Raw genomic sequence first — 27,690 nt, forward strand, 5'->3', positions numbered from 1 at the left:
TGCCAATTCCATACGAGCAAGTGAATGATGAGCCGTTGGAGTCTGACTCCGAGGACTGATTTGGGCGACACTTGTTTTTATTTTAGGATTTCAAATGTATTTTACAGCTTTTCGTTTGGTATTGCTACAGTCATTTTCATTTCAGATGTTTTTTCTTTTTGTTTTTGCTAGGCATTTGTATGCAAACTTGTAGCGTTTTGTTTAGTAGTTTTTATATGTAAAATGGCTACAATTTGTGCCCAATTTACTTAATGAAAATTCCTTTTGTACTTTGCTGTTAGTTGTGCTAAATTGTGTTATTGATGAATGATATAGTGTTTTGCTATTTTGGATAAAACGTTCATGTAGATAATTAGGCAATTGTAACTCCAAAAAGCCGAATGCTTATAGCTCATGGAATGGCTGTGGCACGCATTGATCGGCATTGGGCCTAGATACTTGGCTGATCAAATTAATAAATCTGCCCTTGCCCCAGCCAATGCAGAAACTTCATAAGCTGAATGGGACTAGTTCGTGGAATGGCTGAGGCGTAGATCGAACGGCATTGGGCCTAGATACCTGGCCGATTAGATTAATAAATTTGCCCCTGCCCCAGCCAATGCAGGAACTTCATAAGCCGAATGGGACTAGTTCATGGAATGGCTGAGGCGTAAATCGATCGGCATTGGGCCTAGATACTTGGCCGATCAGATTAATAAATCTGCCCTTGCCCCAGCCAATACAGGAACTTCATAAGCCGAATGGGACTAGTTTGTGGAATGGCTGAGGCGTAGATCGATCGGCGTTGGGCCTAAATACTTGGCCGATCAGATTAATAAATCTGCCCTTGCCCCAGCCAATGTAGGAACTTCATAAGCCGAATAGGACTAGTTTGTGGAATGGCTAAGGCGCAGATCGATCGGCATTGGGCCTAGATACTTGGCCGATCAGATTAATAAATCTACTCCTACCCCAACCAATGCAGGAACTTCATAAGCTGAATGAGACTAGTTCGTGGAATGGCTGAGGTGTAGATCGATCAGCATTGGGCCTAGATACTTGGCCAATCAGATTAATAAATCTGCCCCTACCCCAGCCAATGCAGGAACTTCATAAAGCCGAATGGGACTAGTTCGTGGAATGGCTAAGGCGTAGATCGATCGGCATTGGGCCTAGATACTTGGCCGATTAAATTAATAAATCTGCCCAAGCCCTAGCCAATGCAGGAACTTTATAAGCCGAATGAGACTAGTTCGTGGAATGGCTGAGGCGTAGATCGATCGGCATTGGGCCTAGATACCTGGCCGATCAGATTAACAAATCTGCCCCTGCTCTAGCCCCAGCCAATGCAGGAACTTCATAAGCCGAATGGGACTAGTTCGTGGAATGGCTGAGGCATAGATCGAACGGCATTGGGCCTATATACTTGGCCGATCAGATTAATAAATCTGCCCCTGCCCCAGCCAATGCAGGAACTTCATAAGCCGAATGGGACTAGTTCGTGGACTGGTTGAGGCGTAGATCGATCAGCATTGGGCATAGATACTTGGCCGATCAGATTAATAAATCTGCCCCTGCCCCTGCCCCTGCCCCAGCCAATGCAGGAACTTCATAAGTTGAATGGAACGATCGGCATCTGGCGTTTAGAATTAATGACGTCGCCTCAGGGTCGCTGCATACATTAAGAATAAATGGGGTGATTTCGCGCCAGTAATTCTACTTATTTTTATTCAGACTTGATTTAAACTAGCCTGGGACAAGTGCGAATGTCAAACAGGCTGTTCTTCAACAGTAGAGGAGAAAGACGAATATTGACTGAGTTAGATGCTGCAATGAATCGCAGTAGCGAGCCTGTGCGCGTGGGAGGAAGAGCGTTCAAAGAACGGGAAAGGCGTCAGTCCCCTAGTCGTCGAAACAGATCACCCCGAAAGAAGAAACAACAATGGGAAAGCTCCCTGCGACCGCGACTGAGAAGTGAGCCCGATGCGACGTCACGACCGTTGAGTTTTGTGGTTTTCGTGGGAAATAAACCGATGACGGAGGCAGATTCCATCATCAACGATCTAGGTGTAGCAGTCGAGTTCGCATGACAGATCTTTCCACTGGAGGTTCAACAGTCGATGGTTGGACGACAAGATTTTGACGTATTTCGAGAAGGCATCCATGGGGCGGTGAAGGGGCTGTACATCGCTTATGAGATCGGCATGTGTCTGCACGCCGCGCGACGAGAAATAGAGAAGAAGGAAGAACGAATACGTAGCTTGGAGGTTCGCGCGGAAAAAGCCGAGCGTGAGCTCAGGGAACTTAGAAAGGCTCAAATCGTCGAGCCTCGCGTGGCAGGTCACTCTAACCCGGTCGTGGACGAAAGAGTGACCCAATGGCTGTTAAGTCACGCGATAGCCGATAGGGAGACGACAAGCATGTTTGTCATGGAAAATACAAGGGCCATGGGGTATGAACAAGGCTTTCATGCGGGCCGGAAGATTGGGATCGACAAAACCAAGGAGAAGCTTGCAGAGGAGGTCTGCCAATGTGAGAATCGCAGCTTTAGGCACGGTTGGATTAAGGCACTTCAGGTCGCGGAGGCTCTTCGAGTAGTGGGTGTTGATTCGGCGTTACCGCGGTACCAACGTGATCGTTTTCCCTTTTCCGCCTTTGAAGTCGAAAAGAGTGACGATGAGGGAGAAGCCGCGTAGGAGTAAAAATTGTAATGAGAAATCTAATGTAATTTTCGACTGATTGAATAATAGTACATCGTCTATTTTCATTGTAATTTTGAATAATAGTACATTGATTGAAATCCATATAATTTTGAGTGACGAGAGGTGTTTGTGTTTTATTGTAATTTTTATTTGACACGCATTTGTATGTTTTGCGTTTCATAGTGTAAATGGATTTTGCCGGCTCGACGTAAGAGCACTCTACATTTAGTATCTATTCGACTCCAGATTCAGGTTTCGAGATCGGAATATTTAATTGGCCAATTGTACATTAAGTATTTATTCGACTCTAGATTCGGGCTTCGAAACCAGAATCTTTAATTGGCACTCCGAATCCGGAGGATTAACCGGCACAAAGATGTCATGCAAAAGCGGGGCTCCAAATCCGGAGACTTGTATTGGCCAATCGTGATATCCACAAAGGGCGCTTCGAATCCGGAGGCTTTTTCAGCCCAAAGACGTCATACGCCGATGGGGCTCCGAATTAGGAGACTTTGTTTAGCCAATCGTGATATCCACGAAGGACGCTCCGAATCTAGAGTCTTTTTCGGCCCAAAGACGTCATGCGCCGATGGGGCTCCGAATCCGGAGACTTTATTTGGCCAATCGTGATATCCACGAAGGGCGCTCCGAATCCGGAGGCTTTTTTGGCCCAAAGACGTCATCCGGAGACTTTATTTGGCCAATTGTGATATCCACGAAGGGCGCTCTGAATCCGGAGGCTTTTTTGGAACACCTATGAACTGGATATTGTAGCGAGTAAATAGCGATCTTTGCATTACAGAAAATGGAATGTACATGGCGAACCGTTCAGAACAAGTATCTTGCCCCACAAGTCGAGTCAATGATAAAATTTGCGTAAATGCGTGGAATTCCAAGGTCGAAGCAGAGTCCTTCCTGACATGTCCTTGAGCCGATATGCCACCACTCCTAAGATCGAATCAATCTGATAAGGGCCGTCCCAGTTAGGACCTAACTTTCCATCGGCCAATTTTCTGGCAGGGGAAAGTACTTTCTTCAGGACCAGCTCCCCTGGTGAGTAGCGGCGCAGCTGAACCCGTTAATTATACGACTTAGTAAGCTGCTGCTAATACCGCACCACGGATGCGAGGGCACGGTCTCTTCGATCTTTAATCAGAACTAAATCTAAGGCAAACATCATGTTGTTTCGGCCTAAACAAAAAACATTCGATTTCAAGGTTGGGAGGCCGATTTCCAGGGGTATGATTGCCTGTGTTCCAATGCATAGGGCAAACGGCGTTTCCCCAGTCGATCGCCTCGGCGTAGTTCGATGAGCCCACAACACACTCGGTAATTCTTCAACCCATTTGTCTTTAGCTTTCTCCAACCTCTTCTTGATGCCGTCCAAGATGGATTTGTTAGAGGCTTCGGCTTGACCATTGCTTTGGGGGTAAGCCGGTGTGGAAAAGTAGGGTCGGATACCATACTTGCTACATAACTCTCGGTAGACACCACAATCGAACTGGGTGCCGTTGTTTGAGATGAGAGCTCTCGGAATGCCGAATCGTGTTAAGATATTTCTTCATACAAAGCGCTTGGCATCGGCGTCTCGAATGTGCGTTAATGCCTCCGCTTCAACCCATTTCGTGAAGTAATCTGTGGCGACGATCAAGTATCGCTTGTTCCCTGGGGCCTTTGGCAATGGTCCTATGATATCAAGCCCCCACTGGGCAAACGGCTAGGGACTGGTGATAGAGCTTAACTCTTCAGCAGGCAGGTGGGTTAACGGGGAGAACTTTTGGCACTGTTCACATTTCTTCACATAGCTTTCGACATCAGCTCTCATTGTCGGACAGTAATACCCCTGTGTTATAGCTCTATGGGCCAAAGTGCGCCCGCCGGAATGGGCACCACAACTGGCTTCATGTATTTCAGTAAGAAGCTCTTCGATTTTGTCAGGGTGCACACATTCCAAATATGGACCAGAGAGGGATTTTTTATAAAGCCTTTCTTGCGGATCCAGGTAGTATTGCAGGGCTTTGTTTCACAGCTTGTACGCTTCTTCCTTGTCCTCTGGGAGCTGTTCAAAAGACAGGAATGCAGCAATGAGATCCATCTAACTCGGTCCAGATTCTATAACATTGACCTGGACTTCCTCCGAAGGGCCAATGCTCGGCTCCGGGATGAAACCTATATCGATGGTCCGTTTAAGCTCTGAGTTAATGGCGGAGGCTAGGCAGGCAAGGGCATCTGGATGTGTGTTTTGATCACGAGTTATCTTGTTCAATTCATGATGGTCAAATTTCGCCAGCAAGGAGTTAGCCGTTTTCATGTAAGCCGCCATACGGTCATTTCTTGTCGCGTACTTCCCCTTCAGCTGATTAATCACCAGTTTGGAATCGCAAAATACAAGCAGACGTCGAGCACCCAGAAGATGTGCATTCCGTAAACCGGCTAGAAGGGCCTCGTATTCGACTTCGTTATTTGATGCTTCGAAGCCGAGCTTGACGACCTACTCAATTATTGCGCCGTCGGGAGCCATGATCACAACTTCGGCTCCGCTACCCCACTGATTGGATGATCCATCACAGTACAACTGCCAGATGTCCCTAACATAAATTCTCCAGTTTAGCTCCTGTCGAATTTCATCGGACTTGAAATCGGCAAGACCCCCAGTGAATTCGGCAACAAAGTAGGCTAGCGCCTGTCCCTTGATTGAGGTTCTAGGTAGAAACTGAATGTCGTATTGGCCGAGTTCAAGAGCCCACTTCGAAACACGTCCTGATGCTTCTGCACTTTGTAGTACTGATTGGAGGGGATAATCTGTTAGCACCCCGATGCTATGTCTTTGGAAGTAGTGCATCAGTTTTCTTGCCGCCATGACTATGGCTAGGATGAGTTTTTCCCACGGAAGGTAGCGTGTTTCGGCGTCGACCATTGCCTTGCTCACATAATATATTGGTCGTTGCTCCCCCAGCTCTTCCTTTATCAGTAGGATACTGACGGCCCTGTCAGAAACTGCCAGACACAAAATGAGCGGGTCGCCAGCAGCAGGTGTTGTCAAGAATGGTATTGAGTGGAGATAAGTCTTGAGGCCGTTGAAAGCGGGTTCGCATTCGGTGGACCATTCAAAAGCCTTGCCCTGCCGTAGTGTATGGAAGAATTGTCAGCAACGATCTATAGACCGACTGATGAACCTGTTGTGTGCGGCGGCCATCCTCATCAACTTTTGAACCTCTTTTACTGAACGAGGGGAGCTGAGTTCCAAGATTGCTGTGATTTGCCTTGGGTTGGCCTCGATTCCCCGGTGGTTGACAATGTAACCCAAGAACTTGCCGGAGCCGATCCCAAACGCACATTTGGAAGCATTCAGCTTCATTTTGTATTTGTGTAAGATACCGAACGTCTCTTCTAGATCGGCTAGATGGGTTTGCTCTTCTCTGGACTTGACCACCATGTCATCAACGTACACTTCCATAGTGTGGCCGAGTTGCTTCTTGAACATAGCCGCGACCAGTCTTTGGTAAGTTGCCCCTACGTTCTTTAGCCTAAAAGGCATAACCTTATAGCAGTAGGTTCCTCTTGGGGTGAGGAATGTAATTTTTTATTGGTCCTCAGGATGCATGGTGATCTGATGGTAGCCTCTGTAAGCATCGAGGAAGCTCATGCGCTGATGGCGCGCTGTCGTATCTACGAGTTGGTCAATTCTAGGTAGAGGAAAACAATCTTTGGGGCAGGCTTAATTTAGGTCCGTGAAATCGACGCAAACTCGCTAAGTCCCATTTTTCTTCTTCACAACCACTGTATTAAAGAACCATGTAGGGTATGTCACTTCCCTGATTGCCCCGGCATCAAGCAGCCTGTCAACCTCCTTAACAACGGCGGCAGTGTGCTCTGCGGCTGACCGCCGGCTTTTCTGAATAATCAGCTTGCGTTTAGGGTCAACATTCAAACGGTGCTGGGAAACGGATGGATCTATACCCGGCATCTCGTATGGAGTCCACGCAAAGACGTCAAGGTTGCTGAGCAAGAAAGAGATTAGCTCATGTCTGTCGACTTGACTCAAGGAGGAGCCGACCATGAAGAACTTCTCTGGGCTTCCGTCAATTTCGACTCGGTGTAGGCCTTCCGTGGCCTTTTCACTTGGAAGCCGCCCAACATCGTCGAGGCTCTCCCAATCTGGCACCTCAATGGAATTTACTTGCAACTCCTTTGCCGTCTTTCCAGCGAGGAGGTAACATGCTTGTGCTGATTTCTAGGAGCCTCGGATTTGCTCAATGCCGTGTTCCGTCGGGAAGCGTAGCAGCTGATGATACGTACTCGGGACGGCATGCATGGTGTGCAACCAAGTTTGCCCGATAATGAGATTGTACAGCGATGACCGCTTCACGACCAAGAATTCTACATTCACTTGTCGGGAGCCCGCTCGCACACGTAATATGATTTTCCCCAACGGGTACTCTGGATTGGCGTTGAAACCGAATAGTGGATAAGGAGCTGGAGAGAGATCTAATTCGGAGAAGCCGAGTGTGGTGAATGTCTTGTAGTACATGACCTCCGATGTGCTCCCCGGATCAATGAGTACGCTCTCAACTGTGAATCGGTTTACGCGTAACTCAATTACCAAGGGGTCAATGTGGGGCAGTGTCACTCCGGCCAAATCTAAGTCGTCAAAAGTAATGCTTGCGGCTTCATGGGGTCGTTTAGCCGGAGTGAGTTGGCTTTGAGGGTTGGAGCTCGACTAAATCGTATGCACCGCCGATGACATTGGTAGGCTGTATGTCATGTGGATCACGCCGAGCAGAGGTGAATCCTGTCTCAAGGCTATTGCTTTGGTCGAGTTGCCTTTTCGGACGTACTGTTGTAGCCGGCCATCTTGTGCCAATTCCTCCAGGTGATCCTTCAGTGCATAACAACTCTCAGTATCATGGCCATAGTCATTGTGATATTCACACCGTCTATCCCGTCTTTTCGTGTCGGGAGGTCCCACCATTTTCGACGGCCATTTGAAGAATGGAAGGTGTTGGATTTTGGACATAATCACACTGATCGACTCTGTCAATTCCGTATATTTCTTGTCGACGCGCCTTGTGCGCCTGCTGTCAACTTGCAGTTGTTCATTTTCTCGGTGGGAGCATTGGTCGCTTGATCGGCGAGAATTCCGACTCTTGTCCCGTTTGGCCCGATGCCGTGGTTCAGGGCTATGCGGTGCTACAGAATTTAACGGCTGTGTAATTTCAGCAGGAGCCGTCTTGTTGGTCACATTTCCGACTTTAACCCTCAAGGCATCATCCTCCTCTTTACAGTATTCTTTAACTTTCTTCATCAACGACCAAACTGTTTTGGGGGGTCGTTTGGTCAAAGAGTTACGGAGGGCACTGTCGGGATGCAGCCTCATCTTGAAAGCGGTGATGGCCATGGAGTCGTTGCAAGCATCGTCTACCAGATTAAAACATTCCCAATACCGCGCCAAGTAGGCATGAAGGGTTTTCCCCGGTTGAATCTGTATTGCCCAGAGGGAATCGGCTTGCTTTGGCTGGACCTCATTAGTGATAAACCTTACCCTGAAAGATTTTTGGAGTTGGTGGAAGCTTTTAATTGAAGCCGGCTCTAGTTTACAATACCACCTGACAACTAGTGGTCCCAAACTGCTCGGAAATATTATGCACATCAAAGCCTCGTCATCCGCATGCAGTGTCATGGCTTACTTGTAATGGCAGATGTGATCGGTAAAGTCTGATTTACCGTCGTACAAAGTGAAGGACGGGGCTTTGAATTTCTTGGGTAGCACTGCCTTTGCAATCCATCGTACAAATGGGTCGTGCTGATCTTCATCTGAACTGTTTCTTCTTCACTTATGCCTTATACGGGGACTCTCTTAAGAAGAACTGGTAGTTTCAGGTTTCCCCTTCTTCTTGGGCTCCAGGGATAATGAGTCGGAGTCACTATCAGTGTAGTCTTGTCGGGCTCGGGGTCGTCGACCACCTGCCCTCGGAGGTCGCTCGGGATCTAGGCGTACAGCTTGTTTGGACTTCGCCACCTCCAAGGCCAGATCTTGACGGAGACGTTCGTTCTCAGCGATCATGTTCTCCAACCTCTGTTCATTTTGCTTTGCTTGTTCCATGATCGCCTGCATTGTCTCATGCTTCGAAGTCGAGGGTGAGGCGAAGTTCAAAGCACGTCTTGCGGCGATAGTTTTCGGTCCAAGTATGGTTGTTGGAGTGAGGTCGTCTCTTTGCGTGGTTTCGTCGGTGACTATCGGAGGGTCTTCTGTTACGCCCGCCATAGATGTATTTGAGTATTCCCACAGACGGCGCCAATTGTGGAGAAGTGATTTGGAAATACTCTTCAGATCTTGGGAGACGTTCGTGATCCTCTGCTAGTCACCTGAAAAGGAATAAACACTCCGATCGGGGGTGCCAGAATTAGCACTCCGACGGGCAAGTTAGTCTCTATACTCAAGATTGTTTGTATTCTAAGTTAAGCATAATAGTTCTCATATACCTCTTTCTGGCTAATGTTCTTCTATTTATATATTTTCTTTCTTGGGCCTCAAGGATTGGGCCCATCTTCAATTCGGAATTTGGCCCCTTTCGCAACAGACTACTTTCCACTCGGCCCCTTACCCAATCGGCCTTTCGACCGAATAAGGTAGGAGGCTGAATATGTGGGGCAAAGCCGAATACTATATTTATATTCCGACTTTCCAAGTTCATCTATTTGGCCTCTTTACGATCCCCATTATTCGGCTCCCACAATTGCCCCTAAACACCCCACTAATGACAGTTGGTTGGAGTGTTTGGTTTTGAACTTGAAAAGTCCAGGCCGAAATTCGGCGGCTGACCTCATTCCAATGCAGATTTCTGAGCACACGCTTCTCAGTTATCATTTCAACTTCCCGCCCCTTCGTATACTTCTATTTATTAGGATTTAAAATTTGGACGTCCTTTCAAATACATACACTTTCAGATACTTGTTGCTGGCCTTCTTTCCAAACTATCTCTGCAACTTCCTTTGTTTCACAATCTTCTTCGTCTCTTGTAAGTTTTCTTCCTCTCTGCTCTAAATCCTTTTTCTTGGTTTGTTTTTAGTTTAGAACATATCTATAAACTGAAGAAAATGGTAAAACGTTTGAAAGATCTCCTCTCTTCGGATCGAATTTTCTGCTTCCGACGCCATTTTTCCATTCCTGATGACGTCCGTCTGTCTCTGGTAACAGACGGCACCCTCAATATGGAGAGGGCTGATGAAACCACGATCGTCTTCCCTCTCCTATCAATCGTAGATGGTGGAATCTGATTCCTCCTCCACCTACTCCTTAGGGCTGTGTTCTGCCATTGGGGTCTAATTCCTTCCCAACCCAATGTCAATTTCTTTAGAGTAATAATGGGGATTGTAGCGTTAAACCGTTACCTTAGGATCAACCTCGGCATTCCTGCTATTCAGCATTGTTATGCCTTGGCCAAGTCTTCCGGTCGGCACGATCGTTATTTCCTTAGGGCCAAGGACACCGATCATCAACTAGTGACTATGCTTTCCAGTTCTGGGAAGCGAGTCGATAACGTTATGGTCGTTGTCCAAGGCAACTGGGAATTCGGCGAAGGCGAGGATCGCCTCGATCCTATTCCTAGGCGGAGGGGCGAACCAGGTGGCCGTATAGCCTATTGTGTTTATTTTTCCTTTTGTTATATTGTAAAGTTTCACTTTTGAGACCTAATGGTTTTGCTTGTGTAGGAAACGATCTGAAGAAAGTTTTGACCTCAACCGACGACGCCATTCTTTCGGAGAAAAAAGTTGCTTTGAAATACTTCGGCCGTCCAAGCCTTCAGAAACAATGGAGCGCGGCCTATATTCTGCTTTAATACGAGCCGACATACACGACTTGGCCTCTTTGGCCTCTTTACGATCCCCATTATTCGGCTTCCCATTATGAGCCGACGTTCATCTATTTGGCCTTTTTACGATCCCTATTATTCGGCTCCCACATGATGTTTGGTTAAAAAATTAAGGTACAGATTAATAATCCATCGGGAGATGATATCCTACATATGATGGATTATTCAATCCTACAAAGAAGGGTGGGATATAAATTGGGAGATTAGCCAAAGTCTGAACTAACTCATAAAATGACTAAATTGACCCTCACTATATATCTATATTTGTTGATTATCTCATTTCACAACCTTCACTTTTCCTCGACATTGTTGTGATGAGATAAGAGTCTTCAAAGTTCATCGCCGATCTTGAGCCACTGATCACCGATTTGGAGCCACCATTTACAAATCTGGAGCAACTGTTCATCGATTTGGATCCACCATTGTTTGATTCGCTGATCTCAACAAAGCAACTGTTCATCGATTTGGATCCACAATTTGTTGATTCGCTGATCTGAAACAAATTGTAGTGAGTAATTTTTTTTTTCCATTGATGTTCGGTTTGAATTAAGGTGCTATTACGTGGTTTGATTTTCTATAAATCTTTGTTTTACATTGGTGTTGTTATAGTTATTGATTTTTTTAACTCGATTTGAACTTGACTCTAAAAACGAAACAACTTCCATTTGAGATTGATTCGGGAAGTATAAACTTATTAATTCTCAAACTCAATGCATCTTAAAAAAAAAAGAAAAAAAAAAAAAAAACTCGATGCATCCTCTAATTTATTTGTCTTGAGTGCTTGAGAATTGTTTGAAGTGTTTAGATTCAAATCTTAGCTACAAGCTTTCTTTTCTTTTGTTTCCGTCTCACTGATTATGCAATCTCCTCTCTATAACGTGTTGGATGATCAGTAACTTCATGGTCCTTACTTGTGTTGTATAGTATATGCCTTAAATTCAAATGCAAATTCAGTTTCAGTTTCTTGCTGACAGGAAGTGTTAAATTGTTAAATTCAATTTCTTCTGTATGTCTTTCTAGAACCAGTGTTAAATTATGTTGTTTATCTGTGATTCGATTAAGTGATTTATTATGAGCATTTTTGAATTTGGTGTTTCCAAAAATAAATAGCCTTATAATGTCTGGAAAACTTGAATATGCAAATTCATAGTGGGAGTGACTAGAGTTGCAGATGTTTCTAAAAGTTTTTATAATGTCTGGAAAACTTGAATAGGCAAGTTTTTATTGACTGTGGATAGACATAACACCTAATTGATGTTTCTAATTGCTTGTTGGGGTTATAACTTGTATGTAATACCTTGCTAGAAAATCTTAGGGCTTGTTTGGAAGTTCATAGTTTTAGCCGAACAAAAATGTGATTTTGTTCTTGAAGAGGAATCACTTGTCACTTACACATTGTACAGAAGTGCATCTCTAAAAGAACATAGGCAAATTGAAGGAATACATCCTTTTTAGGTGCTTATTTTTCTTTGGGAAGAAAATCATCATGGCAATTTTACAGAGTCACCAGAAATTAGGTGGCAGTTTGGCCCTAGTGACCTAACCACAATTGTGGAAGTAGAACTCTAATGCCACAAATATAACGGAAAATGATGTTTTACTATTTATTCGATAATTTTGGAAATATTTTATTTCTATTAAGCACAACAACATATTTTATTTTCCCTTGTTGAGAAAGTAAAGTGCCATTTTGCATTGATCACAGATTTTCTTCCTTTCCTCTCTCTCCCCCATCTATGTATCTGTCTATCTCTCTGTGCAATCGATTTGAACCACATTCCCTGCTGCTATACCTTATCTGACCTCCATCGCAGACCATTGCATTGTCATGGCTACTTTCTTTTACTATAACATCATTTTCTTTGAGTTAATAGTGCTTGAGTTTTTATTTCTTCTTCTTTAGTCATGAATTTCTTTTTCCCTCCCTGCTTCTCACTTTCCCCCACCTAATAACATCAAAAACCCTTTTATCAAATCATCTCACTGCAGCCTTACCCTGGCACCAAAATCAAAACAAAAAGATATATGAAGTACACATTTACAACTATGTGTGTATGTGTATGTGTGGAAAGAAGAGTAATCTTAACAAGATGAATAAAATATAGTAGGACACTTGAACCTAATTTTGCATGGACTGAGAAATGATGAAATCTTGTTTTTTGGCATTAGTGAGAGAAGAGCAGATAGCTACTTTGGCTGCCATTGTTACAGAAACTGCCATCTTTGGTCTTCATCCCTTGACCCATCATATATATCTTGCTTTATTTTTGGATATGGTTGTTGTGGCATTGATATGTACTAGTCTAAATATTATAAACATCATCTATCCACTTAAACATCTGAACAACATGCCCCAAATGGCCAACTTTGCCCATAGATATGTGTATCCACTTAAACATCATCATTTTTAAAAAATTAATATAAGTTGTTACATTACTTTATTTATTTTCTGGATTTTTTTTAATACAAAAATAAAAAAATCAATTAAAATAACTAATTATCAAACGAATCTCAACTATACACTCTTATTCAAGGTAAAAATCTAAGTAGTTCTTTTTGGTTCGCAGAATTTGTAATATATATATATATATATATATCTATATAATAAGGAAGAATGATTTTTGAAAATGTATAAAATGTATGTGAGATACATTTTAATCCAATGGTTTACATTGCCTCATCTAAACTTCAATGGTTGAGATGTGTTCATTTCACGCCCAAACTTGAATGGCATCATCACTCTCTCTCTCTCTTCTCATCTCTCTTTCACAGATACATCTCTCTCTCCCTTCTCAAAAGTTCTCTCTTCCTTTTCTCTTGCGATGACCACCGCCATCGCGACACTGACGATTACCGACCACATCTCTTCTCCCTCGCTGGAGACCCAATCCCTCATCTCCCTTCATCACTGTAGGGCAACAGACCCATATCATTTTAGGGCTCTATTTTTTACTTGCATTTTGTTCATCTTCGTAGAAATGAACAAAATGCAGACCCATAAAAGAGATATTAGAGATCGGAATGGTTTACAGTGCACAGATTTGAGTTGAAACCCTAGGTCGAAAGCTCCATTTGCGAGCGACCTCTCACGGAGGTGATTTTGTTTCAGCAACAGTTGCAGGATGGTGGCATCAGGGCGATTGGGCATTACACCTGGTTCTAGGGTTTTGAAAACCCCTCTCAGTGATGATGCGATCTGGAAACGCCTTCAAGAGGCAGAGTTCGATGAAGACTCCATCAGAAGGAGGGACAAAGCTGAGGTTTATCTAATTCCTCCATGTTTACATTTATTGATTTTTTTTTGTTTGTTTCTTTTATTGTAATTTATTGATCTTTATGTGAAAATCAAGAACATATACTCATATTGAAACAAAAAAAAGTTCATTTTGATGGGTTTTATTGGATTACTAGGAATTTCACTTATTGTGTTCATGATCAGATACATACATACATACAGAGAGCTCAAATCAAAGAGAAAAATTGTGGGTAGTAAAGAAGAAAATAAAAAAGTAAAGAATTACAAACAGTGTATTACAATTGTGGTAGGACATTGAAGCCTGGAGAATGGTTTCATTCAGATTTCATTTATTATTGTTTTTTTTTTAATTGTTGGGTTTTGATTGTTATGAAATAGTAAATCTCCATTTTTTTTTCTTCCATTTAATTTATTATTAATTTTTTTTGTTTTTTACTCTAATATTTTCTATTTGTGAAATCTTCAGAATCTCCATTTTGTGTCTGAATATGGCAAGGAAGCTACTGCTGGTTTGAAGGTAATTTCACATGCTTCCAACTCAACCTTTATTTCTCTTAGGCTTTTATCATTTCTAAATCTTTGAATGGGTTATGTGAGTCTCCATCCTCCACCGTCGAGAGTTTGATGAGTTAGCCACCATGTCTTCACAAAGCAAACACAGAGAGATGGATTTGATGAAACTGTAAATCTCCATAGTCAACCCCAACGATCCCCACCCCTTCTCCAAATCTCACAAAATCACCGTCAGGGTATCTTTTCATTTTCACTTTCTTCCATTTTCTCACCTGCCAAACTGCCTATTTTCAATTTTTCTCACCAGATTTTTTTTGGGTTTTTCTTTTTAGGCAGCTAAGGCTGGGGATTACATGACTTGCTTTTGGGCCCTAGATCACAAGCCACAGTCTACGATCACCATTGATTTTGATTGGAAGACTGGTGTGGCTGCTAAGGATTGGACCAACGTTGCTAAGAAAGGCATAATCGATGTGAGTATCTATCTTTCGCTAAGTTCCATTGATGTTGGGTTTGTGGTGATTTAGAAATTTTTTTAGTTTGTTGGTGACAATGAGCTTTGTGTTGCACATTTGAATGGGTGGTAAGGATTTTCCAATTAGTAATGTTTTGATTGGGGTAAATGATGATGTTTTTGAGTTTGTTTCATGGTCTGCTGCTAAGTTTTTTTTTTTAATGTTTGATTTTATTTTGCTTTTTTGTTTTTATGGGTTTTCCTGTTTGGTTGAAGTATGTTCCAGGCATCAGCAATCTTTCAAGGTCTCTCTCTCTCTCTCTCTCTCAAGATTAATCTAAAAAATTGTCCAAATGATGAAGGATGAGAAGTTGTTTGAGTCTCAAGGTGGTCCTATCATCATCTCCCAGGTGTGGCCTTTTGTGTTTCTTTGCCTCTTTTTCTATAATAAAGTTTATTTTTATCTGAATTTGTACATCATGCAGTGGTTGCCTGAATGCAGTGGTTATCTGAATTTGTATATCATAAAGTTTCTTTGCCTCTTTTGAAATAGTATAATAGCTTCGATAAAGCCGTTATATTTTCATACATCATGCAATGGTTACCTTATTAGGGGATGATTTCAATGCTTTTTTGTGAAGTAGATTGTTAAATTGATTATTAGGGGGAGATTTCAATGCTTGATTTTGGTTATTAATTTGATAGAACCTTTTGTAGGTCTCATGAGGAAATGTCTCTGAAGATGATAATAACAGCTTTTGGCATTTGAGTTCTACTTGGCTTTTGAAAAATCTTGCATCGATTAGTTTTGAGCATAACTAAAAATAATACATAAGTTCTACTTGGCTTTTGTTCCAAATGGATATTTTGCTCTCTGTTTCTGGTGAAACCACGGTTGGTTTCTTCTTATTTGGGCTGTCATTCTCTCTCTCAATTTGGGTTTATTTCCTGTTTTTGTTGATGTTGTATGGCGACTGTGGTTTTAGTAATTGAAGGAATTTATACTTATTTGCAATGTTTATAGTTCTTTCCGAAAAATGAGAGTGCAGAAGACTGAGTCTAACTTCTTTAGTTCTTTGTTTACATTAGCAAAATGAGGTGTTCCCTTCTCTCTCTTTCTTCCTCTCCCCTTTTCTCTTTGTTTTTGTTTACCTCTGATGGCTGTGTTTATTTCCCTAGTATTAAACCAATGAGGTGTTCAATTTTTTGACTGCTGTTGGGAAAGAGTCGATTGTTCTCTCACCTTCAGTTCAATTTCAGTTCAATTTTATTTGGGCCGTCATTGTCTCTCTCAATTTGTGTTTATTTCCTGTTTTTGTTGATGTTGTATGGCGACTGTGGTTTTAGTAATTGAAGGAATTTATACTTCTTTGCAATGTTTATAGTTCTTTCTGAAAAATGAGAGTGCAGAAGACTGAGTCTAACATTGTGCTTAATTTGTCACCTGAAAATAGTCAGAATGGAAAGTTCAGCTATGGTTATGCAAGCTCCCTTGGAAAAAGGTCTACAATGGAAGATTTTTATGAGACAAGAATTGATGGTGTGGATGGAGAGATAGTTGGTCTCTTTGGAGTTTTTGATGGTGTGTATTTCTCTCTCTCTCTCTCTGCCACCCACATAACCTTTGGTTTCCTTGAAGAAATAATGTTATTGATGCATAGTAGACTATGTTTGCTAAATGTGAATAATTATAAGTTATATTTGATATTGAAGTATTGATAAAGGATTCTACATACAGTTCCTCATGTAAATATGTCTCTGTCTCTGTCCGTCTGTTGCCTGTTCTCTCTTTCTCTCTCAATGATTGAATAAATGGATTACTGTAATAAAAAAATGTTTTTGGTGGTTGCATAAGCATTCACCTATTGGCTTTGGATTGAATCAATCTAATGGATTGTTATACTTCAGAATCATCCAGATAGATAGTTATCAATCATAGATAGCCAACAGATAAATAGCTATACTGGTTTGTTTATCCTAATTCACAATCAATCTGCAAACCAAATTCACAATCAATCAATCTATAAACATTTCATATTAAAGTATAGTTATTTGTAGTTATTTCTCAAACAGATAGCTATACTTTGAGTGGTACTCAAGTTGATTGTTTGAGAAATAATTTGTCACAGTACCAGTCAAGAGAACACCATTTTGAACTAAGATCTATGTATGATCTATGTCAAGAGAACACCATTTTAGTTCAACTCAAACAAACTAAAATTTAGCTATCTGTTTAGAATTTTAGTTTAGCTATCTTGACATAGATCATACATAGTTTAGCTATACTTTAGTTCAACTCAAACAAACTTTAGTAGTGATTTATTTTAATAACACCATTTTGAGAATTGTTTAGTATTGATTTATTAATAACACCATTTTTACCTAACTTCTTGGAAATCACCATTTTGAGCTTCTCGCGAGGTTGTTTTTCTTTTTGATTATTTGTTTTTATTGATTGATTAATAACATATTTTGTATAAGCTATTTTTTTTTTATTAATAGTTAGTATAGAGTATGTGTGTGTTCAAATTGTGAGATGGGTTTTTATATTTGGTTAAACATTCTGGAGAGTAATTGAGTAATTGAGGGAATTGCTGACTTCTTTCAGTTAGCAATGGGTTTAGTTATGAGTTTTTGAATTTTGGTTCGAAGCTCTTGCAAGTTTGATGATCTTCACAATCTTCTCTATGTTATGTTTCTTTTTCTTTTTTTATTTATGTAGCTTTCAATTTATTTGGATTGGTGCTTATAAACCTAAACTGATATGTATTTGTTTTTCTTTTTTGTGTTGTCAGGCATGGGTCTTGACATCAGATTTATATCCAGTAGCACACTTAATTAAGTAGAATTTGGGACCATCACTTAACAATGCCCTTTTATTTCATTTTTTATTTTATTTTAGTTCATTTAATTTTTAATTTTTAATTTTATTTATTTATTTATTTTTCCATTACTTGCAAGTGCATTTTAGAAAGGAGCTTCATGAAATATAAAATTCAGTTCTCTTACAGGTGAGGACTTTGATTGTGAAAGTTGTTATCTGTCATACAAAAACTGGTATGTATAGTTGATCGCTCCTCTCTTGCTGTAATCATCCATGTCCTTTTATTTAATTTTTTATTTTATTTAATTTTTAATTTTATTTATTTATTTTTCCATTACTTGCAAGTGCATTTTGGAAAGGAGCTTCATGAAATATGAATTCAGTTCACTTACAGGTGAGGATTTTGATTGTGATTGGTGTTATCTGTCATACAAAACTGGTATGTATAGTTGATCTCTCCTCTCGTGCTGTAATCATTTGCTTCTGATATGGCATATTTAAAGATCCCTCTAATAATCTACTTTAGTAATTGCAATTCCATATAAAGATTTACCTTACTCCTATTACATGTCGGTGGAACATGATGAAGTCCAGTCCCACTAATCTCCTTGCATGTGGGCTTATGCCTGAAACCTGAACTTTGGTGGTGCTTCTTAACGTTCAAGTCGTTAGAAGAGTGTAAGAATAACCTAAACTCTTACATTAGGAAAAAATACACAGATACTCTCCAGGTTTTGCTTTAAAGTTAATGATTTTAGTGTAAACTATTTTAATGATTTGGTTGGTGAGAAAGTGTGGGAAATAGTAAAGAAAGTGAAATTTGGGTTTCCTTTGGCTAATAATTGGTTACTATGTTTAGTTGCTCTGAAAGTTGGGATTGTGTTCACTGAATTGAAAAGATTTGGACTCATCAAGGCAACTAACTATTAGAGTGTTGATGATCTTAATTGAATTGGGTTGTTGGACTATTTGTCGATTTGTTCAATTTTTAGGTATTTTTCTTAATTGACTTGGGTTATTTGTTCGATTTGTTCTTAATTGACTTGGGTTATGTTTACGTATTTAGATTGTTCTGAAACACACAAGTTTGGTTCAACTTGATGCCATTTTAGTTTATGATATTCTCTTTCTGTAATTTTGATTTTTAGTTTTATTTTGTGGAGAAATTGTATCATTTTTTTTTTATTGTTATTGGATTAAATGAAATTGTATCTCTTTCAATAAGCCTATGTTCTTTTGTCTAATCTTTTGTGATTATTTAGCAGTAAGTATTGAACCCAAGAATTTTAGTTTTATGATCTGGGTTTGGTGTGATTTTAGGGAGAGGATCTGGGTGTGATGTTTTTATTGAGGTATTTTTTAAGTGGTTGTTCTTTTGGGACTTTTTTTAGGTTGCCAAGTTTCCAAAGTCACCTGTAGTTTGGCTCTCATTTTGATTTTTGTTTTTCTAAACCTTAAATCAAAACACCTAGAATATATTGGAGTCATGTTGTTGTACAATTTATACATAACCCATTTGGTTTAGCCAATATCTATTGGTCCAATTTTAGCCAATATCATGTTGTTGTATAGTTTATACATAACCGATTTGGGTGTGATATTGGAATCATGTTGTTGTACAGTTTATACATAACACATTGAGCCAAATGTTTTAAAATGGCTGACTTGGAAACACCCGCAAGTCTACTATGGAATGAGTTGTAGCTGCTGTTTTGTGGATTGTGGTTAACACTTTGGTTCTCTCTTTCATTTATTCATCTAATATTTGCATTTGTATCATTTGGTGGTAATATTTGCTATGGAGTTTTGTAGGTATTCTAGGTGATTCTCTATCATTTGTATCATTTGTGTTTTTCTATATGTTCAAGAAACCAATATGGGTTTGTGTTTCCTTCACTATAAGAAATTACACTTTTGGTGACTAAATTTGGTCGCCAAAAGTGTCATTTTTGGCAACTAAAAAATATGTTAGTCGGCGTTGGTTCGAAGTTTAGCTACTATATTAATTTAGTCAAGATATGCTATTTATTGGCGACTAAAAAAAATTTAGTCGCTAAATATTAAGTAATAGGCGACTAAAAACCTATTAGTCGGTGATAGTCTATATTTTAGGCTATGAAAAATTTAATTTGATTGTCGTATACAATTATTTGCCGACGAAAGAAAGTTTAGTTGTCAAAGACCATGCATATTTTTTAGGTTATTCTTTGCCGACCAAAGAATTTCGTTGCCAAATATGAGCTTTTCGTGACTAAAAAAATGTAGTAGTCATATAATAGCTGTTCCCGGGAAGTTAATATCTCATTTTTAACTGCTTAATCATTGTTAGAAGCATTATTTTCATTTATTTCCCTTTTGAACTAGAAGAGAGGTAGTAGTCATACTCATACACGAGGAAATACAGTTGTTTTAGTCTTATTCAAATATGAATTTAAGAAAATATTAAGACCTTTATATGGCCGATCTATTATGAGTCTGGTTTTATAATTTGAATATTTTATTATATAAAAAAATTTGGTAACCATTTTTTATAAGAAAAATTAGATCAATTTTATAATCATGACTTAGTATTCGTTATAATGAAAATCCCTGTTCATGCTCTACTTTTCATGGAAGTAGCCTCTTCTAATCTTTCATCTCTGGTCATATCAGATCGCTATGACATTACCATTCTGCCGCATAAGATATCCATCCATTCTTTCATGAATTGTGGTGCAACATGTCCATGGATGATAAAACTAGAATGTGTTATATTCGTATGTGTATCCATCAACATGTCCATGGATGATAAAACCAGAATGTGTTATATTCGTATGTGTATCCATCCATTCTTTCATGAATTGTGGTGCAACAACAACAACTACCCACATTATCAACCTCTCCAGAATAGATGTGTATGTGTTATATTTTCTGTAGTCAATTTCTTAGTTTCTACCATTTCTATATCCAAAAACTAATCTCTTTTTTTGTTTCTCTAAAAAATAAAAAATTAAATGATGAGCTTATTTGAGATTCTACTACTCTCTCTCTTACCTAATTCGAAAACAACCTCTCCAGAACAGAATGATTATGTAGTTTTATCTGTTTGGTATTTTTCCACTTTTTTTTTTTTTTTTTTCTATTCAATTTTTTTTTGTTCGGCCCAGGTGATATATCTTAAGACACGGGTTGTATTCCAATTCTAACGATAGTCAAATTTTTGTTTGGCCCAAGAGTGATATATCTTCAAGTTTGTTGGTGGAATTAAGGTCTTGATCATCATTTATGTTTGTGGAATTTATTTTGCAATTTATATGTTAAGCTTTATTAATCTGGGTTTGAGTTGTTTGAAGTGTGATAAAATTATCGGTTTTGTTTGTGCATATCAGCTCCAATTTTGTCATTTCTATTGCATTTGTGTTTGTGTTCATAAAAATTAATTCAAAAACTTGGCAGAAAGTTTGTAATCTCTAGGTTTGTGTTTATTTATGTGCGTGAGAATATGTATTTTATCTTTCAAGTTCTATTTTTCCCTTTTTTGATAAATTTCTTGACCCACAACAATGGTTGAAACAGCGTAGAGAATACCCTAAAAGTTCCATGGTCATCTTCTCCATTTATTCATTAGATCCAAAGCTCACAAACCCGTGGGACTAAAGGAGGGGTGGATTCTGCGAAGGTACTCAACTTTTTAAATTATTTTATTTTATTTTTTATTTTTACATAGCCGTATTGTTTGTTTTTTTTTTTTTTGGACAGAGGACATTCACTCTCTTCAGTTACATTGCTGGATGGATGTTTTTGTGGTCCTTGCATTATTGTTCCAGTCCCTTGATCTAATTTGAGCAAACCAAATGGATAGTTAAGAGTCATTTGATTTTTTTAAAAAAAATTTCATCTGAGCAAACCAAATGCTTGGGTTCTATTGGGAGTTAAATTGTTCAATCTATTTTTAGTTTACAATTTTTTTTATTTAAATTTAATATTATCATCTATGACTGAAGGAAACAGAGAGTCATCGTTTGAGAAGAGAGAGGAACGAGAGGGATATCAGTCGGTGAGAGAGAGAGACAGTTGAGAAGATTAATGTTTTACAGTCTTTGGGGGAGAGAGACTAAGGTAATAGAGAAGAGGAGATAGAGTGGGTGAGAAAATTGAGAGATTGCAATTTGGGGGAAGTGCAATTTATCTTGGCAAGATTTTTCTTAACTTTCACTCACCTGTGATTGGTCAAGAAAGGAAAGAAAAAAAATAAAAATATATGATTGGTTTACATCATTTTGGGAGTCATAGAGGTTCTTTATTTTGGGGGTTCTTGAAATTTATTTGGGTTACTGATAAATTGGTGTTTCATTCAAGTTTCATGTCTTCATTTAGGAATTTTTCTCCTTCCTGTGAATTCATTACCTATTCTTTGAAAAGAAAAGAAAAAAAAAAACAAAAAACAAAAAGCAAAAATTTGAATACATTCCTCTTTAATTTTGATTTATATTTTAATCGCATCATTAATTGTACCGTGCCTTCAGGCACGGGCATACGCTAGTATATATATGAGATAGGTATATGAGAAAGTTGTCAAAGTGTAATAACCCTCATCACTGCTTACCGAATGAACACTGATTACCATGGAACTGAACTGATTATGACTGCTAATTGAACTGATTAAAGTACTGAACTGACTGATTGAAAACTGGAGCTGAATTGACTGAGTATGTGTGTTAATTTGTATTCTATCTGTTTGATTGTTTATTTGATCTGTTCACGTTTTATGTTTCAACTGCTAATTGAAGGCCTTATCGGCGGTCGAACCGAGAATTGATTGATGTTTTATGATCCTCATAATTAATGTGACTTTATGGTAAATTTATCTGAAAACTGAGTAGGTAAGATTAAACTAGATTAAATTGAGCGAAATTGAAAGAGTTTGACTTATTTACAACCTTGCCCTTGAGTGGGCCACTACCTTTACACCTTTGAGTTCATTTCAATTGAAACAAACATTTCGTCAGTCCATATCTCTTGTTCTTGCCGACCTTGAGGGAGAGAGGGAGAGAATAGAGTTGTCCTTGAGGGATTGGATTCATCTTGAAGAATTGCTTGGTAATTGAAGTGTAGATTGCTATTTGAGCTCCCAAACCTTGAATACAAGACCTAGGTAAGGATTTCATCTTCTCATTCTTGTGTTTGAGCTAATTCGTGCGTGGTTCATGCTTCATTGTAGAACTAAGTTATGTTTTGGTTCATTGTTGTCGAATTGAAGCTCAATCATTGCATGCATGGTTGTATTGTAGATGTTGAGTTGCTTTCATGGCAAAATGGTACTTGCATGTTCACAATTATGTTTAAGTCCATGATTTCATCATGTTTTGGAAACAATTGGCTCCTTAGAGCATCAAATTGAAGCTTTGAATTGATTTGAATTCATGCATGTTCGCATGTTCATCGTGCTCTTGAAAATGGTTTGAAATTGGGTTTGAATTAAACACCATTGGGCTTTGATTTCTCAAAGTTGAGTTTTGAATCATGTTTAACTATGTGTTTACAAATGTTTTTTGGAAATTCAGCCCAAGAGGTCGAGTTTTGAGTTGTTAAAACTTGGTTTTTGGCTTGGAGGTGCAATCTGGGTTTTCCAGATTTCGCACTTCCGCTCGAGCGGGGACTGGTGACGCTCGAGCGTGGAATCCGAGCATCCAGTATTTTCTCTGCACTGTTTTACAGTCCGCTCGAGCGGAGGATTGGGCGCTCGAGCAGAGGCATGTGTCTCACGATCGAGCGGGCGTCGAGCGTCCGTCGAGCGGAGATTTCACCCATCCAGTACTTTTACAGTACGCTCGAGCGAGAAAGTTGACGCTCGAGCGTGTACCTTATTGCATGTCCGCTCGAGCGGGTAAAACTGCGCTCGAGCGGGACTCTGTTTTTCTGAAACTTCTGAAACTGTTTTTAAACGTGCATCTTTGCATCCTCATCCCATTCTAGGCACTCTTAGGCCTAGTTTAAGACATCTTCATGAGAGCGTAGATGTAGAACACACCGAGGCAATTAGGGATTAGGTTATTATCTTTCCCAGCTGTGTAGCTTAGTGTGTTCAATCTGTTAACTATGTAGGGTTGGCGACTGGGGAGACACGCTCTAGCATACTGTAGCCCAGAACTCTGTGAGTAACGATTGTGTAAAGATATGTTCATAAATGATTATCTTCTGAACAACTGAACTGTACTGTTTTCTGAACTGATTACTGTTAATTGAATGAATGTATGTCCTATATTCTGAACTGTATTGTGGCATCCTTAGCACCTACTGTTTACTGTTACTGTGACAGAATTCTCTGTCGGTTCCCTTGTTGGAACCACTACTGTTTACTGACTGATGGCCATCATTACTGTTCGGTCTTTTAAGACCTACTGTTATGCTAATGGGTGTACCACATATGACTGTACTGATTGAACGACTGAAATACTGTTTAAATGGACTGTTTTCATTACTGTAAGGACATTTATTCTTAACCCCTTTACGCATTATGTTATTCACTGGGCTTTAGCTCACTGCTCTTATATATATGCAAGTGTTCAGGCACCAGACCGCGACTAGGAGCGTCAGGGTTACTCCAGTTCTGTCAAGCCAGCCTATGTGCCTCACTGCGAGGTTCCGAGCCTACCGTGTTAAGGCTTAGGGGTGTTTTACAATTCCCCCTTCTGTACTGTCTTACTGTTTTGTATAGACCGAATGCTTACTGTACTGCTATGTAAGGGATGGAGTCCCTAGTTTGAATGATTGTATATACTGTGCATACTGTTCTGTACCGTTCATGTATATATGTATGAAAGTCTTTTTGCATACAGATTGTCACAGCTCATTGGACATTGTTTCTTTACTGTTTTGGCTTCCGCCAGGCCCTGTACTCTGTTTTACTGTACTACTGTTAAGCAGGCCTTCGGTAATCTCGGATTACTGGCCGGTTACGGTGCTAAACCCATAGGGCTGGGTTTGGGTCGTGACACAAAGGGGATGAGAATCTTATAAAATTTAGAGTTTGATGACACAATTATCAGCAAGCCTATGGAACCATGTATCGATATAAATTTAGCATATTTTTATTTGACTATTATACTCCATTATTTATTTGACTATTATACTCCGGAGAGACTGTAAGTCGACATTTCAATGATGTCCTAAAAGCTGTGTTGCGCCTTCAAGGCCACTTACTCAGGACACCAAATCCTATAACACAAGCATGCACTGATCCAAGGTGGAATTGCTTCCAGGTAAATGTAGTTTGTAAAACATTTAATAAAATACGTTACACATTTTTTTTTTTTTTTACAACTCATACTTATTATAATGTCTTCTATGTATTAGAATTGTCTTGGAGCACTTGATGGAACCTATATTAAAGTTCGCGTACCATTGGTTTACCAAGCACGGTATAGAACACGGAAGGGGGAGATTGCTACCAATGTTCTAGGAGTTTGCTCCCAAGACATGAACTTTATATATGTGTTGCCGGGGTGGGAAGGGTCAGCTGCAGACTCTAGGGTTTTGAGGGATGCAATTAATCGACCCAATGGCTTAAGAATTCCAATTGGTAATTAATAAATAATTAACTTTGATTGATGGAATTACTAAGTTTTATTTAATAATAGATTCTAATATATATAACATCTCATATAGGGTACTACTACCTAGTAGATGCCTGATATACAAATGGACAAGGATTCCTAGCATCTTATTAGGGCCAACGATACCATTTGTCTGTTTGGAGAGCAAGGGCCACTCCAACTAATTATCAAGAATTTTTTAATATGAAACATGCATCAGCCCGAAATGTCATAGAAAGATGTTTTGGATTGTTGAAAATAAGATGGGCAATACTTCGTTGTGCATGATACTACCCCATTAGAACTCAAAATCGTATCATCACAACATGTTGTTTGTTACACAACCTCATTCGTCGGGAGATGCCGGTTGACCCAATAGAAGAGAGGCTAAATAATGACATAGAAGATCAACCTCAATTGGGAGATGATTTTATTGACACCGTTGAGACATCTAATGAGTGGACTGGGTGGCAGGATACACTTGCAATGCAACTATACAACAATTGGTTGGCTAGTAGGGAGGCATGACAATGATAGTTTCAATATTTGTAAAAGTACTTGTTATAAGTATGATGTAGTTTCATTTGATTTGTACTTGGAACTTTTATTAGCTTGTGGATGTTGAACCATTTTTTGCAAAAATTGTATGGTCTTCGTTGGTGATCGCATATTTTTTTAATTACGATATTTTTTTGTCTCATGGATTTGTTACATGTATGTATGGGTATGAAATTTTTTTGATTATTGAAATCCTTTTATGTATTGACTTGTTTTGGCATGTTAACAGGTTGATAATCATATAATGGAGACTAACATGCATATTTTTCTTTGTTCTTCTTTGCTAGGCATGGATAGTGAAGTGTCCAGTTCTCGTAAAAAAGTAAAGGAGAAAGTTGATCCGTCAAAATCAAGGCGATTGTGGAGCCCACGAGAAGAGGAATGTCTTATTAATGCCTTTGTGCACATTGTCAACAATGGAATGAAATAAGACAATGCCTTCAAGCCCGGCTTCCTTATGAAATTAGAGGAGAAATTGTTGGAGATGCTACCCGGGACAAACCTTCGTGGCATTCCCCACATCAAATCAAAGATAAAGATATGGAAGAAACACTACAACTGTGTAGCAGGAATGCTTGGTACTAGTGGTTTTGGATGGAATGACACTGAAAAAAGAATTGATATTGAGAGTGATAGTGTCTGGGAAGCATATGTTCGGGTAAAATACTTTCTTTAAGTTTGTGTAAGTTGTTAATTTTTTAATTCATTTTTCTTTAATCTTAAGTTGAAGATATTAATTGAAATCGGTTATTGTAGAGGGAGAGTGATGCGAAAAACCTATGAAACAAAAGTTTTCCGCATTTCGACTCATGGATCCACATATTTGGTAAGGATCGAGCTACGGGGGAGTTTGCTGAAGGGCCTGCTGATGCAGTTGATGCTATAAATGTTGAGGAAGAATTGTTGTTCAATAGTCTTGCAGATGATGGCACATTTCTTGAACCTATGGGTATTAATAGTCATATCGGCGAGGGAATATATTGCTCCAGCTCATCAAGTCAACGACCACCTGAAAGTTCTACAAAAAAGAATGGCAACAAGAAGAGGCCTAGAGGTAATGATGATGTAATGGAAGGGTTGTCCATGGTTGCTAACAAGTTGGGTGAGGTATTTTTTGCCACCAATGAAAAGTTGGATTTCATTGGTCGAAGGATGGGTTATGAACATGATCTCGCATCTAAACGGGCAAGTTTGAATGATGAACTCATTAAGTTGCCAATTACTCTAGATGAAAGGCTAGATGCTTGTGAGATCATATCATAAAGTGCTCAAAAGCTCGACATGTTTTTCAGCTTGAGACATGATGACAAACTAAGGTGGGTAATGAGGTTGCTACGTAGGAGTGCTCCATTATAGACTCGTGGCTCTTTTATGTCTTTCTACGTACTTACTTTTTTTGATTACTCTAATGCATGTAATAAAGACTTGACTTTTTGCTACTTTTTTTTTTTTGTTAAACTACTCATATTTTGCTACTTCATGTTGCAATACGCTACTTGGAATGCTTGTTTTGAAATGATGAATGGTAGATTTATATTTCTACAATTTCATAGTTGAATGATTTTTGAAATTTTTTTGTTCGAAAAAAAAAGAGAGTAAAATTTTGTTTAAATGAATGCCTTTTTGAATTTGGGCAGTGAATAGTTGGATGATTAAAATAGCAGGACATATTTTTTAATGATTGCTTGTGTATATATAAATTTTATAGTTGAATGATTTTTGATTTTTTTTCTATTAAAAAAAAGTGGGGGTTAAATTTTGTTCAAATAAATACTTTTTTGAATTTGAGCAATGAATGATTAGATGATTAAAATAGCAGCGTATTTTTTTTAATAGTTGCTTATATATATATAAATTTTAAAGTTGAATGATTTTTTATTTTTTCTATTAGAAAAAGTAGCGGGTTAAATTTTGTTCAAATGAATCGAAATGGATGTGGTGCAACAATATAAAAAT

General features: G+C 39.2%; 1 protein-coding gene across 1 annotated transcript; it reads left to right on the top strand.

Moving 5' to 3' along the window:
* Positions 1 to 14,665: 14,665 nt before the first annotated feature.
* On the top strand, positions 14,666 to 22,095 carry LOC114276639 (putative protein phosphatase 2C 59). Its single transcript, XM_082884410.1, has 4 exons — positions 14,666 to 15,188; positions 16,233 to 16,360; positions 17,790 to 17,835; positions 21,158 to 22,095. Exons 1-4 carry the CDS (start codon positions 15,142 to 15,144, stop codon positions 21,207 to 21,209), a joined length of 273 nt encoding a protein of 90 aa, XP_082740536.1. The 5' UTR covers positions 14,666 to 15,141; the 3' UTR covers positions 21,210 to 22,095.
* Positions 22,096 to 27,690: the final 5,595 nt, after the last annotated feature.

Source organism: Camellia sinensis, chromosome 8 (genome assembly GCF_055761805.1).
Source record: "Camellia sinensis isolate YWXY chromosome 8, ASM5576180v1, whole genome shotgun sequence".
Taxonomy (NCBI): domain Eukaryota; kingdom Viridiplantae; phylum Streptophyta; class Magnoliopsida; order Ericales; family Theaceae; genus Camellia; species Camellia sinensis.